The sequence below is a fragment of the Enoplosus armatus genome, chromosome 24, assembly GCF_043641665.1.
Source record: "Enoplosus armatus isolate fEnoArm2 chromosome 24, fEnoArm2.hap1, whole genome shotgun sequence".
Classification (NCBI taxonomy): Eukaryota; Metazoa; Chordata; class Actinopteri; order Centrarchiformes; family Enoplosidae; genus Enoplosus; species Enoplosus armatus.
The window spans coordinates 4,974,278-4,989,329 of NC_092203.1; the positions used below are offsets into that span (position 1 = coordinate 4,974,278).

Sequence of the window (15,052 nt, forward strand, 5' to 3'; positions counted from 1 at the left end):
AAATACCATTCCCCAAGCACAATCACTTTGGCACCACAGCCAACTTTTCCTCCCCCTATCCCGGGCTCCGCTCCCCTCCCTTCCCCCTGGACTGTGAACGGCGGAGCTCCAAGCGAGACATCTGCAATACCGCAGCTATCAGTCAAACCGTGATATAGGAGAGAACTCACAGCTCGCCTGAATCCTAAGGGTAAGAGTGTAATAGGAAAGAGGCTGGGACGTGCGGCAAAAACTTCTTTAGAATTTCATAAAAGTTATTTAACTGTATATTGTAAAGCATTTGACAAGGAAATATTTTAAGAGTCCTTTATTTTTTTAAAGCAAATATAAATTGGTATAGCTCCCCAAGGAATACAAATTGAAATCAGTGAAAAACAACTCATAGCCTCATATATATTCATACATTTTATTATATATATGATAATATATATTATCATAGATCTCCTACACGGAATTTTACACATTAATCTGTAATCTAAATACATTATACACCTGTAATCAAAAAGGAGCAGGGAGAGAGAAATGTATATTTTAATTAAAATGAACAGACATAATGAAAACGATACAAGAGTTTCTGGAAAGCTGTTGGACCCTGTGACTCACATTTCTCGCTTACATCTCCCAAAGAAAGCGCTTAGTTTGTCCAAAACCTTGATGGCATTCAGCAACAGAGCAACACAGACACACAACACTCTCATTCGTGGAACAGCTGTGACTGGTTTACATTTTTCCACCGATATGGCCCATACCCTCAATGCAACAGTCCATTTCAGCAGCACTATTGCCTGTGTGAGATGATTCGTATTTGATATGCATAGCAGTATGGTTGCACATACAATACACCCCGATGGCCTGGGGACCGATGAATAAGGTCATGACGGAGTTAGGAGAGAATACAATGGAGACAAATTGTTTATGCTTGTTATGAAATCAGGTTGCTAGCATAACGATGAGTTGAGGGTGTCGTGGAATGGAAAATGAGCTCCCCGAAGGCATCGACTAGGAAATGACTGACTAATGCGTTCGCACACGAGAAGTGCTGCTGTCAGTTTGAGACACACAACTCCAGGGAAGGCTGGGAGGAATTCTCCGACTTGTTGGAAAACAAGTTCTTCGGTTAATATAGATTTTTGGGATGAGATGAGAGATTTGCAGCTGTGAATGTACTGCATTGTGCAAAGAGACACTCATTTTCTTCAAGAGTTAATCAATAAATCATTAGTGTATTCATATTTTCCTTCAGCTTCAAGAGTCTCAAGTAATCACACCTTTATTGCTCAGGAAGTAGGACATTTCACTGCTTCACATAATCGACGCCATACTGTAAACAAAGTTGTATTGAAGTTCTGTGGATGCTGTTCTGTCTTTGTAGTCGGTCTTGTGAGGATCACATATCGCTCAATGCAGAGATGCTGCTTGTCTGCCTCTGTTTTGTGTTTTCTACGTGCACGCTCGTGTGTGTGGATACAAGTGTGTAGACAGGTTCAGGCATGTGTTTTTCACAGCGTGGCCAAACTAAATTATCCACAGAGGTGTGTGTTCCTCCCTGAGAAATTGTGTACTACAAGACAAGAGAGAAAAGGGCGGCTGGGCGGATGGAGGCAGGGACACAGTCAAACCACAAGCGGGGGGGGGGGGGGGGGGGGGAGAGGGAGAGAGAGAAGGATGGATTATAATTGAGGCAGGAGTCAGTTGTTTCAGCATGGCAGACAAGTGCCACACTCTTAGACAGAGGCTAAGTAGGAGCAAGTTGGCCCGCAGTCAGATTTGGGGAGCCGTGGTGCTTAATCATCCCGGGCTTGGTGCTAGAGTTGACAGGTGAGTTATGAGCGGGCGCTACAGGTAGGAGCCCCAGTCTTCCCACTGCTCACTATGACCTTCGCTCTGGCCATAAATAATGCAGGGACCATAAAATACTGATTTAGGATAACTGGGACGGCCCTATCTTGGTCGAGGTTCATCTTGGCTAGGTGTGGACAGGGAAGGTAGTACAAGACTACTGGGGGCTGATGTAATGCTCATATGTTATTGGTTTACACGTGTGTCCAGAAGATCTCAGTCTCTAGGCCACTTTTCTGACCTCTCAGACTTTTCTCAGTCTTGTGCCAGTTTGGACTTGGACCTGTCTTGGTCTCAGCCACTATTTGATGTTGACCAGACTTTTTCCTGCCTGTCTAAAGCCATTGTTACATCCGTCGCTAAAGGGACAGGGCACCTCCAATTATGCCAGGCTGCATTAGCTGCCGCGTATGTGCTCTCTCAGGAAAGATCTGGGCTGTTTTTCCATCCACATCCTGACGTAGGCTTTGTTGACATTCAGATCCGGTCTCAGGTATATGCTGACTCAAGTGGGAAGTCTCACTCATATACTAATCACATCAACAAGGGCTGTTGATGTGATTCCCTTCAGCTTTTGCTGCACACTGGTGCAAAGTGACGGAAGTACAAAGTGTCACCCAAAGGAGGAAAAGATTTACGGGGTTTTAGAGAGTTCCAGCAGGTCCAGGCTCATTCTCCCACCAGATGTGAACCTAATTAAACAGCTACGGAAGATATTGGAGTTCTGTGTTAGACCTTTATTTGTAGCCTACATGTGCTTGGACTATAACATATACTGACAGCACTGTGGCCCATACTATATGTGCTTCACGATCACTCCACTCACTACAAAACATTTAACCTTGTTATAAAGAATTAAAGATTATTTCATTCAATTATTTTTTTGATTTGAACAGTCTCTTTTGGTCAGTTTAACCTGGCCTTGAAAATGTAGAAGTGTTGTATACTGTAGAGACACACACAAACATATACACATCCAGTGTGCTGCTAAGGGACACAGTAATGATTTGGCGGATCTTAGCAATATCTCCTAATGAGCCTGATGACCTGATTACTGTGGGAATATTTCTGTGACGTGCCTGCTTGGATGAAGACAACCATTTAACCCTTTGGATGCCGATGAGATGGTTGGGATGCCGCCATATTAGGAATGACAGTCTTCTCAAAATAGGCTGATATTTTTTTTTTTTTCAGTAGTTTCTTGTATACATTACATTTAAAAGTTATTTTAAGTGTTTTCCCAGTGTTGGTAAGATCACACACGCCAAATAACTTTCTTTTTGTGCATTTCTATGTTATTACAGAATGATCTGCATTAGGATAAACCTCAGTCATTGGAAATGCTATGACGTCCTGAGTACAGTAACACCTTAATGTTACTGTACAGCGAAGGCCAACATGCTGTATTAAATCTCTAAAGGGTCAATATCCGTGTTGGGCTTATTTAATGACATTGTGCCGAGGTAACCTTTCATCAACCTTTGGCCCTCTCGCCGTATGACGTTCTCCTCTTTCTCTCAGAACGTTATTGTTAGTTGAAAGTAAGCTGTAATGAGTTATCAGCAATTATTTCATCATCCAATTTCTATTAAAGAGGAGTTATTTTAATTAAGAGATCCATTATGTTAATTCATTAATTCCCCCAAAGGTGCCACAGATTCTCAGGAGAATTTCAAATCAATTCTGATGCCTATTATTTAATATCAGAGCGAACAGTTGCTGAGTTAAAGGGCAGGTTCCATCTGGTCGGGGGAGATGCACTGACAGGCAATAAAATAAAATAAAACTATATATTAGATGGTGGATTGTTTTGGTTAGGAGGGATCGAACTCTATAAATAAATCTATAAATTAACCCGTGAATTTAACCAATCCCAGGAGTGTCTTGCAGCAAGTAGAAGCTGCAGTGTTTTTTCCACAGTATGACAATCATGATCCTTTCAGCAGGCTGCTTAACTCCTAACTGACCATTGCACATAATTTCACCGCATTTGCCGCATTTTTCAGCCCAAGTCCTCTGCCTGCCCTCCAGCTGTATACAGTAACTGTCAGCCTGACACTTCTCTCAGTTGATGTATGCAGGATGCTATCTATCATTGCCACGACATTGCATATCCCCTTCAGTTTGACACATTTGACAGACACTCTCACCCATTAATGCCACGGTATCACCCAGCTTGTTATCACTGTATCTGCAGCGCGCAGAGGGTTCCACGAGCGGTGAAGGCTCAGTGCACAGAGTACAGTCAAGTCTCTGGAGTGTGCAGCAGTAGGATCATTTTCCCTCTTAGTTCTTCGGATAAGCTTCATGAATATTACACCTGCTGAGTGAATAACCCAGAGATCACCTGGCTCTTCAGGCTCAAAAGGCATGTGATGGATGTGAAATGTTGGAAAGACATCGTAGGACAAAGTGTTGGCCCACACCATCGATCACTCATGCGGTGCAGATGACACACTTCTCTCTCTTCCAGCGGGCGAGTTTATCAGCGCTGCCCAGAATATTTAACAGGGAAGAGAGCGCACCCGTGGGATCTCATTTGCACAGGTGTCCATCTGGTAGAAGTTGTCTGGGATAATCTCCACATCATGTCACATTTGCATCATGAAAATGGCACACTCACTGTAAGCGGAGCGCGTGGCACTGGCCGGTTCGAAGGGCGAGGGATTGTTTGCCGACACTGTAGCGAAGACCAGCGTGTGTTGTACTAATCCACGAGGCAGCTAATGCTGCGCAATTATGTAAGGATTTAACATGTTTGTAATTGTTTGTTGGTTCAGCTCAATTTGTGTAACCAGCTTTAGTTGGAAAATTAGCAATGAGATTTTCCTAAACACTGCCAATTTGTTTGGTCTTTTAACCAGGAGGGATTTGCTGCAGTCAGGCCGGAGTACTTGTCAACTGTGACAGTCTTATTAGCCAGTTTGGCCAAAGAAAAGGTGCTCTTATTGAATTCATTGATCATCAAGGACCTTTGCTTCTGTTCCCCTCCTTCAAATAGCACAACTTTCACAGTGAATCAATGTGTTCATTGATTCCCACGTTCTGTTAAGAATTACTCAAGCAGCAGATCCAATCTCAAAATCGCTGTCCCATTAATGACCCAAACAGGATAGCTGTAAATGCTCACCAGCTGTGTCTTTTCCTCTCTTGTGGCTGTGGAACATCGCTCCCCTGGGCAGGAGTAGATCTGATCAGGATCCCTACATGGCTCTGCGTGTACACATGAGAAGGCTCAACCCAGATTGGTTTACTTTTTATGAGGCAAGCGCTCCAATAGAGGGGCAGTGCAAATCCACTGAAGGTATACTGCAATACCAAGCCGTAAAATGAAATGTTTATTCCACCGTGGATGAATATTCACCAGTATCTGTGAGTCCAGGCAAGCATGTAGTCTCCAAACATTACAAGTAATCTTGCATTTTACGCCCCACTCTCCCTTGCATTATAAATCCTCTTCTTTATGTATATGGCCCGTCTGAGCAGCTACAGTACATCAATTGTACAAGTAATTTTCTGCTAGCTCGCACTGTATCTGCTTAACACGTGAAAACAAAAGGCTCAATCAATCTTCAAGTGCTGTTGACATTCAGAGCTGTCGCTCCATATTACCGCCCATGTCCCTGGCCCTTATACACACACGTGTACACTATATAAATACATACACACACTTTCGTTTTTCCATTAATAGTTTAAAGAGGTAGGCTCATAGTGCATTATTGGTATTCATACTTGAATGGATGAGAAAACATTGTAAGAACCCGTAATTGTCCAGATTAAGGGTCGTATTGGAAATGATGAGACAATATTCAGCATTAAAGGAATAATGTTCTCCTAAAGAAAATTATATATTGTGAATATGATTAATTGTTTTTTTTTTCTACCTCCCTCTGCTGCATTTAGCGATTCACATGGAATCTAATGAATGAGCCTCGTGGAGATTTTGAGAGTAAAGACTCTGAGTTTATGTGAAGCCAGAGATGGGCTGCTGGCAGCTTTTCTTTGCTGCGTCTGGCAAGACTTCAATATGATACCAACTCATTATTTCTCCAACTGATTCATTAACTTTGTATTTTTTGCAGGAACTCCACATACTGCATGAAGGTGTCCATGTCTCTCACGGTGGCGGAGAATGACACAGACCTCTGCTACAACTCCAAAATGAGGTTCTTTGAAAAGGCCGAACTAAGCAAAAGCAAAGACATCACCTGCCCAGGCATTGAGGATTATATACAGCCGGGAGTGGAGCCTGAGATTGTGTGGTATAAGGTAAGATACACCCTTTTTATTGGCTGTGACTGATTTCATTTCTTTTGGAGAGTTACAAGATGTAGTCTAAACAAAGGGTTTCGTCTGCCGCCCGAAACCCATCATGCACATTATTAAAAATGGAACCTTTCAATTAAAATCAAAAAGCTACTTCACAGGAAGTTTTTTTTATTTATTTAAAGAATAACCTAGTTAAGGTCAGCTATATTCAGCTCTAATTAGCTTCAAACCATCGACAAAAATAAGTCAATTCGCTGTATACGTATATACATACACATCTCCTTATTCCTGCGTTTCGAACCCTAAGCTTTCCCTTCCTCCTCGTGGAGAGTTGCGACGCCCACCGTGTAACTGACCCAGTCAGACCTCCCGTGTCTGCTGGGCCTCTTTGACAGAGCTGTTAGGTGAAGCTCGGGGGCCAATTCATCAAACGTGTGCAAAGGTGTGCTGGATTAGGCGGCCACATCTCTTCTTTGGTTTCCCACTGAATTAAATTAAAATGGCAGATAATGACTGTGGGCTCCAGACCCTCCAGTTATTGGCTCTCGCTTTGTCAGCGGGGGCTGATTGAATTCTGGGAGGCCTGTCTTGGACCACAGTTCGAAACCAAACCCACAGTGCCCCAGTTTCCTTTGCCTCCGGTGTTCTGTGGCCCACAATCTGAAAGGCCTTGTTTCTGGAAGTCCATACTTACTTTATACTTTATACTATTTATTATCACATGACAATATGCTGTAGAAATATAGAATAAGACTCCTTAATCCATGTTATACCTTAGTATACCTTAGAGTTAAGAGTTTAGCCCCTCTTAATCTGTGTCATGTTTTAATTTCACAAACAGTATGAGTGTCTGGGCAACAGGGATGCACCAAACAAATGTCTAAAATCTGGCATCATTTGAGGAAATCTGTGTATTGATATGAGGTCCCTCTACCATAAAGCTGCTGTAGTTCTTTATGACAGGATGTTTAGTAACAAAGGGCTCTCTATGGATTTAGCCTGTTTTCATTCAATATGCTGAAAGATAAGACAGGATATAAAGTGTCTTCTCCATTGCTAATGATTAGAGGTACGCAAATAAAAGCATGTTTCCTGCTGATTTCAAACATTAGCTACACTTGAAAGCCAACACAGTGACACAGTGTATTTACTTTATTCTAACATTCGGTATTCCCATGGTGTTTTTCTGTATGTTAAACAAAGGAATGCAAGCCAAAGCAGTGGAGACAAACCATAGAAAGGAGGAGGGACACTCTGTCCATCAAGGAAGTACGGGAAGATGACATTGGGAATTACACCTGCGAATTGCAGTTTGGGAGCTTTGTGGTGCGGAGGACGACTGAGCTATCCGTCACAGGTAATGAAAAAATCTACATTTCTTCAATGCTGCAAACTCTTTGATTGCAGAATCGTCTCTGTTTACTTTTATTGAGATGTTTGGGCACCTTTACTGAAAGAGGTACAGAGAGCCTGAAATGCTGCTGGAATGTCAGTAGCTGTACGCTGAAAGCCTCAGTGCAAATATATTTATATTTAATGCATTTTCTTTCCCCCACAAAAGAATACGCTCGTTGTTGCTCATTCCTTTGTGCACACTCTCTGGTGATTGTTTTCCACAGATTGTGTTTCTTACGCCGTGAACTGGCAAAGAAAAATCTGGCTTCAGGTTGTTCTTGTGAAAAAATTAAGCTTTTTAAAGCTGATCCCTGCACCTTTTGCCAAAGTGTCGCAGTCAATAGTGCCGCTGTATCTGTGACTTCCAGGCCGCTTTAATTGCTAAGTAGTGGAATTCACACAGAGCCACTTCAGCACTTTTTTCTTAAGGCTGTTGAAATATTTAAGCCTGAACCTAAAGTGGGTGACAGATTGCTTGCCACTGACACTGTCACTGCCAAGGTTGACACAGCAGGCACTGTGGATAGGGAGAACCCAAAATGTACAACTTAATTATACGCCCCTCTTATTTTAGGTGGTCTGAATGGAATTAGTTCCAGTTGCTACAGCAACACAGAGCTAACATTAACTTGGAGATTCGTTTTTTTAAGATTAGTAGATTAACTCTTGTGTATTTGGCTGTTATGTTAGATTTTAAAGTGTGTTTTTGAAGTTTCCTCTAACAAGCTTTGAACATAATGAATCATCAGTGAAATAATAATAGCACCAGGACCAGTCATATCACGTGCTAGATTTAAAATTGTCCTATATTACAGATCTGCTCCATTATAAAATGTTCATTTCGGACAATTTCACACAACAACATCTTCCCCTCTCATTTGACTCATTTGGCTGAGCTCACGTTTACTGCGTCTGCAAGGGCAGGAACAAGCGCAGGATGACGCAGACTGAAACAAGACAGAGAGCAGAGTTTGTGGATGGATGGAGGGGCCTGTTACGTTTCAGTGCAGCTGCCATCGCGCTTTGTGGGTGTGAGGGTCAGACAAAGTGTTTACTGTTAACTGCTACCTGATTACACTTTATAGTCCCTTTAAAGACACAAAGACAGACTCCGGTGAAGGCCGAGCTCAGTCATCAATCATGTTCTCACCAGCCTCAAAATGTCATCCTGGGGGAATAGTCTTAATCTCTCTCTCTACTTTGGAGACATTCAGCATTTCAAAACAGTTATCGAAATGTGATTGATGATTGGGCCGTGGCAGTAGAAGCAGCGTTTATGATTTTTTAGAAAGAAATATACTCTTCCACCTGTGTCAGCCTGCCTGTAGGTGTAAATGTGTCTCTTTTTAGCCTTTTTATAGACTGGCAGCATGGCCAGGATTTACCCTTCCTGTCACCTAATGCATGCTGGGATAGGCTCCAGCCCTCACAGCCCTTAAGCAGTATAGAAAATGTATGGATGGATATACATTCATTTGATGTTTTGGTTTAAGAGGAAGTGGTCAATATGTGTGAAAGGAAGTCCTGTAATTTACTCTAAGTTTTGTTTTATTGGTGTACTTACATGTTCACTTCAGGATGCAGAGATGCAAATAAACAGTTTCACCCAAGATTGACTTTTACTGTAAGTTACAAGATGCAATTTTGCCTCGAGGTAACAAAGTGTAAAACAAGTTCTCATTGTTCTGTCTGAACTTAGAATGCTTTTTGTCAATGCTCACTCTGCTTTTGGCTTGGTTGCTATCCTTTTAGGCAGAATTGCATTCCTCTTGAGTTCTGGATTTATTTATTTATTTCCTGTTTTCGATTGAAGAAGTTTTGAGTTTTTCTACATGGTGTTTTCTTTTGTGCAGCCATGGTGGCTGTGCTGATCATGCTAACTACCCAGTTCTTCTGATCTGTCTTCTATTTCTGTCTGCCGTTGCTGCTTCAGTACACATGAAACACATCACATCCGGATGGAGATTTTGCTCTTGGAAAGAACTCCTGTGCGTGGTGTTTAGACTAACAAATGTTGAAGCATGAACTTTCATGAGCTCATCATGATGCAAGAACCCTGTCAGTCTACACGATTTCCAGTTTCCCTCCAAACATATATAACACTGATTTTGGTAGAACCACTGATTTCGTGTTGAGTCCTCCACTAGTTGCAACACTCATTACTTGTGTGTGAAAAACACTCAATTAATCAATTAATCATAATAACAAGCATTCTAGGGTCAGCCATTTATCCCCATTACATCCCCATCTAGGCCAGTGAGAAGAAGTATGAAATTGAAAAAGAGTAACAACACAGCATCACAATAGAGCTTAAAAACACCTGCTCTACCAACTGAGACAGAAAAGGCAAGTTCTTAAAAGTGAGCCATTACCTAGAGTATACTACACAGTGTATTTATTAGTCCTTTTGTAGAAACTTAACGACCCTGGGGACTCCCTATCACCCAAACTTTTAAGAAAGCTGTGAGGCTTCCGTTTCCACTGTATCTTACAAATTGGAACATTTGGGATATATGACATTAAAAACGCGAAAGCTATGACAGAATTTTTATGTGCTGTTTGGTAAGGGGGTACAGTAAGCAGTTGTTGGGAAGACAACCGTGTAAAAAGTAGGTCTTGTATATATTTATTTTCTTTTATATATCTTTTGTTTTTCTGTAACCTGTTTTGCCATTTTTGTCAAACACTGAAAAATCTTCTGGTACATTTTGAACCGCTGACTCCAACTCACTTTGAATGTTCTTCTCTCCCCCCAAAAATCTAATACGGTCGTGGACATCTTTGTGTGTCCAACAGTGTTCTCTGCTGTAGTATTGGTTGTCCTAGTCAATACAAAGGCAGAAGTAAAACAGTGTTTTAGTCATTCTTGTTGTGACGTGACGGCACCTCCTGAGTGTAGTTCCAGGAACTTGGTGGAGAACAGTGGAAACTGTGATAATGACTACACTACATTACATTTCATTACAACCTTGTAGTGGAAAAGGGCTTTAAGTATTCCACATAGAGACCTGTGGCTCGGGCCTGACCTTTCCATCTGCAAACTTCCTTTTTTTGTATCTGGAATAAGTATACATGAACCTTTATGTAATATTATCATCAGCCTCCCACAGATAATTCCAGTTCACCATCAAAACCCTTGTCACTCCCCTCTTTATCAACAGCCCACAGGCCCTCTCGCAGCAGGGCAATGGGACAAAAGGTCAGATTCCATTTGATTATAATGAGCACCGCTAAAATCATAATGAGCTCCCTCGCTGGGTAATTGGAAGCAACATTCATTTTAAAATGAAATTTGGGGTTTTATGACTTCTTTGTAAGGTGCACCGTTTGATGCCTTAGATTAAATTCAGAAGAATAAAGGAGCGCTGATGAAATAGATATACAGGGGAGCAGCAACTTTGGTGTGTAAAATAGACTGTCAGTGGAGCTAATGAGCTGGGACTGATGCTGTTAACCTGCTTTTCTCATTCTGAACCGGCACGCACTGAGGTGTGTTTGGGTGGAGGAAGGGAAGGGCCGTGGCTTTGCAGCGCGAGCATGTAAATAACCCAAAAGCCTGAGAGGTTGAAAACAATCATGAAAATATATCTCTCCACATAAAATGTCTCTGCCTTCCTCCTTAAACCGACTGATGCACTCACCTGATATTTTTCATGTCTGAGCGTTTTGAATAGACAGATCTGATACCGCGGTAGCTTTGTGGCTTAAAGCAATTCTCGTCGCAACACTCGTTTCAACAGTCTTTCAGTCTAGCACATTCAAAACCCATTTCTCTCGAGTGAACAATGGTCTCTAGCTGGATCGCACCATTCTATTTCAGTGTCTTGCTTACTATTGAATATTATTGCACAGCGACTTGACTGGTTGGAAATGAAAGGAACTGTTTTGCTTCCTCAGCTCAACCACTGCACTTGAATGATGGGAACCTTTCCCTTGATATGTGTTTTCTGCTGTGCATTTGTAAGCTACAGGCTATTTTCTGCGAATGTAGACAATAAAGAATAACAGAAGTGCAGTACAAGTTTAGAACATGAATTTTAAGTAGAGAACAAGACTATGGCTGTCACACTGAGTTTTTAGGAAGGTGACAAGTAGGGACAAACTCAAAGCCATGTAGCAAACTCATTGTGCGCTAAATCTTATCAGGATCTGAAAAAAAATGTATGTGAATGCAACATGTAAAGAGGACCCTACAATATGCAGGACAAGGGTCACGTGACCGGCTGAGCTAGCACTACTGCTAGCAAGCTTCTCCACTAGCACTGATTCCCCTTTTACCATCGCCTCACATTGTAAAGTTTCCTTGAGAGTATTCTGCATCGCTTCCTTTGACCTGGGACACATCATGTTTCTTGACAAGTATGCCAGCTCTGCCGGTCTAATTTGCATATTGGGATCATGTTGGGACATTATGTTAATAGCCAGTGTAATAAGGAATTCATTCTGTGCAGCTCCTGGTCACCTTTAGTGCTACTTTCTATTCTACTCTTCTTTTAAAACGTGTCAACTAGGGGCAGTGATGCTTAGGCTACAATGCTGTGTTATCAAGTTAACAAACTGAAATGATCAAAACACAATAGTGCTGAGTAAGCTAAGTCATCACAACCGTAAGTCCCTCCAGTATGGGCATCAGAGGCTTTAGAGTAAACTTTAGTTTGCTTTCTTTTCAGTATTGGATTCATCATTGTTTTTTTGCATCCCGACCTGGCACATCTTGGGTGTCACTGCCTGTAATATATGCAATCCTGTCACCATGATGAATGCTGTTAAAGCTGAAGCATATAGATTTCTTTTATACGTCAGTCTAGTCTATTGTTCTCCACGAGCAACTGAATGACTTTAATTTTGCTGAGTAAAAATAAAAGTGACATTTGTTTTGGTGGTGGCGGTGAAAGGGAAACACAGACAGGCCGTGGCACAAGAACACCAGCAGTAGAGTTTAAATACCTTCAAATATCTCCTCAGCATTAAACCATTCACGGTATGAACTCATTTGTGTTAACAGGGCCTCTATGTCCCTGTTAATCCTAATAAACTGTTTACCTGTTTGGCTCAATATGACTCTACCGCCTCTCTCACACCTTTATTCTGCAAAGTATATCTCCTGCCATCACCATTTGGTGGCTATTACCAATTTCCTCTCCCATCCCTGAGTTGACTCATTAGCATATGAAGGAGGTTGCAGTATAATTGCTCCTTTAATTGATGGAAGATAATTAATCTGGCCGAGGTGCTGGTGGAAAAGAGAGGACGAGTGAATTCAGAAAGTAATCCTTTTTTTTTTTTTCTTGTGAATTTGATACATAAGATCACGTAATGAGCAGGTGCTTGATGAGGTTTATTAATTTTTTATATCATTACCTTTGATGTTTTGTCATTTTTATTAGAGGACATACTTATGAATAAAAATGAAGCTTGTCATTATTCTGAAAGTCTGCCGTGATTTGAATCCATCGTCTCCCACTGTGGCCGATGGTGCATTTCGACTCTGAGTCTTAAAGAGTGAGAGTTGTTCATTACAGCACGGCATGGTTCACTTGCTAAACCTAAATGTTTCTTCTTTTGTGTTTGTGTTGCAGCCATTAGATGTATATTTGTGGAAGTTGCCTGTAAGAAATTCACATAGATACCTGTTGGATCATCATTGGATTCATATGTTTATGTTTATACGTCATACCCTTGGCATTGCATTATGAGCTTCACACCCTCATGATATATTCTTTTTAACCTTCTGGCTTTTCCACGGGCACTTGGTCCAGGCGTCTTTATATCTCTCATGACGATACATACAATAGCATGATGGGGGAAATGAGGAGGAGGGGAAGCATTCAATGACACCATATTTCTGTGTGTAAGAGTGCATGTCTGCCAGACTGTAAAGCTCACGCTGCGGTTACTATGGTATATTGAATGGGCAGACCTACATTAACAGTGTGGGTGATGGAGCTGTTATAATTGCTTGGCTTTCCCATTATTACATTTGCTGAGGAATTTGCACTAAAATAACTGTCTTTCATGACTATAACCACAGTATTTGCCAGCTGATGACCAGTTACTCAGCCACGTTTGGAATATGCTAGTTATCCAAAAGGAAATGTACATGAAAATGATTACAGTATCTTTTAAAACATGCATTAACTCATTCATTAATTTTTATGGCCACTTGGGGGCAACCTGTAAACACAACACTGACATATTTATCACCTTTTGAGTTGAAATGGTGAATTTGTTAGCAAACAGTTGCTTATTTACACATCCTGCAGATACAGAGAAACATTAGCATTCTTGAATATGACGAATATAAGTCCAATATGCACTCATTTATTTATTTTGCGCCCCACCAACTCCTGAGGGAAATTTCTGGCTCTTTAGCTGCTAAACACTCCACCATGTTCACCAGCAATTGCTAACTTTGTCTGCCATTTGGTGCCCACAAGTGGAGAGTGTCGTTGAAATCATTTTGTCACACAAAATACAATGCTGCTGATAATCTTGTATAAGAGACAGAGCGATGAATGGTGAACCTGAATGGAAAGAAGGAAGACTGGTGACCAGTGTGACGCATAGACTTGACTGTCACCATGCAGATTCCCTGTGAAGAGGAAGGCAGCCATGTGCTGTTATGAAATGCACTTCAAGCTGAGTGAAGAGCTCTTAAACCATGGTGGATGGCTTTTTGATCGATTGGAATTATTTTTTTCATGTGCTCGGCTGCTTATTTTCCTAAATGAATTGCTGGATGAGGGTCTATGAAGAATATGAAGAGGACATCCCATGCACATGTAACATTGTATATGCTTGTCTGAGAAAATCCCCATAGTGAACAGCAGATGATGCAAAACAAAATACCAAATCTAAATGACATGGTATTTTTGTTATTATAGTATTTTGAGATTTATGATACCATCTTTTTTTTACCACCTCCTTTTTCTGCCTCAGCCCTTTGTCACGTCCCACCTCTGCCATAGCCTCATACCCCAGTCAAGACCAAATATCAATCAGGGGTGAAAGGCAGAACCTGAGGCTTTCCTTTACAGCCAATAATGGAACGTCTCAAGCTGGGCTTTGCCAGTGGCTTTTTTTTTTCCTTCTTCTTCTACTGCCACCAACTAAATTGCATAGTCAACCATCGCACCAAATCGAAGGCCTTGTAGTAAAAGGACATAGCCATGATAAACCCATTGAGAAATCAATATTACATATGGCAACCTGAGGTCCATCTTACAGTTCTAAAGTGAACAAAAGCTGTGTGGATATAGGGTGGTCAAGTGAAATCGATGCAGAATAAGATAAAGAATTAGACTATTTAGTGCAAATGGAGGCTTTAACATGCTGGAGGTCATCAGTTTAGCACTGAACCAGATATAGACTGAAGAAAATGTCCTTAATTCTGCATGAAGGACATTTATTGTTTCTGCTCATTACAAGTGGATGTTTTTACAAGCAGTCTCTTCCTCGGGCTTTTTTCTTTTAATAAACTGTCCTTGACCTCCACTCAGACAGAGACACAGAGATCAGGTAGTGTCAGCGGAGAGAATTTTGGCAGAAG

General features: G+C 41.4%; 1 protein-coding gene across 2 annotated transcripts in view; it reads left to right on the forward strand.

Annotated features, from left to right (window-relative positions):
* LOC139306698 (interleukin-1 receptor accessory protein-like 1) overlaps positions 1 to 15,052 on the forward strand; it is a 195,336-nt gene that overhangs the window by 73,148 nt on the left and 107,136 nt on the right. For both annotated transcript variants that reach the window (XM_070930643.1, XM_070930644.1), the window contains exons 3-4: positions 5,922 to 6,108; positions 7,312 to 7,465. In XM_070930643.1, the coding sequence (XP_070786744.1) occupies positions 5,922 to 6,108; positions 7,312 to 7,465 (341 nt within the window). The remainder of the gene's footprint in view (positions 1 to 5,921; positions 6,109 to 7,311; positions 7,466 to 15,052) is intronic.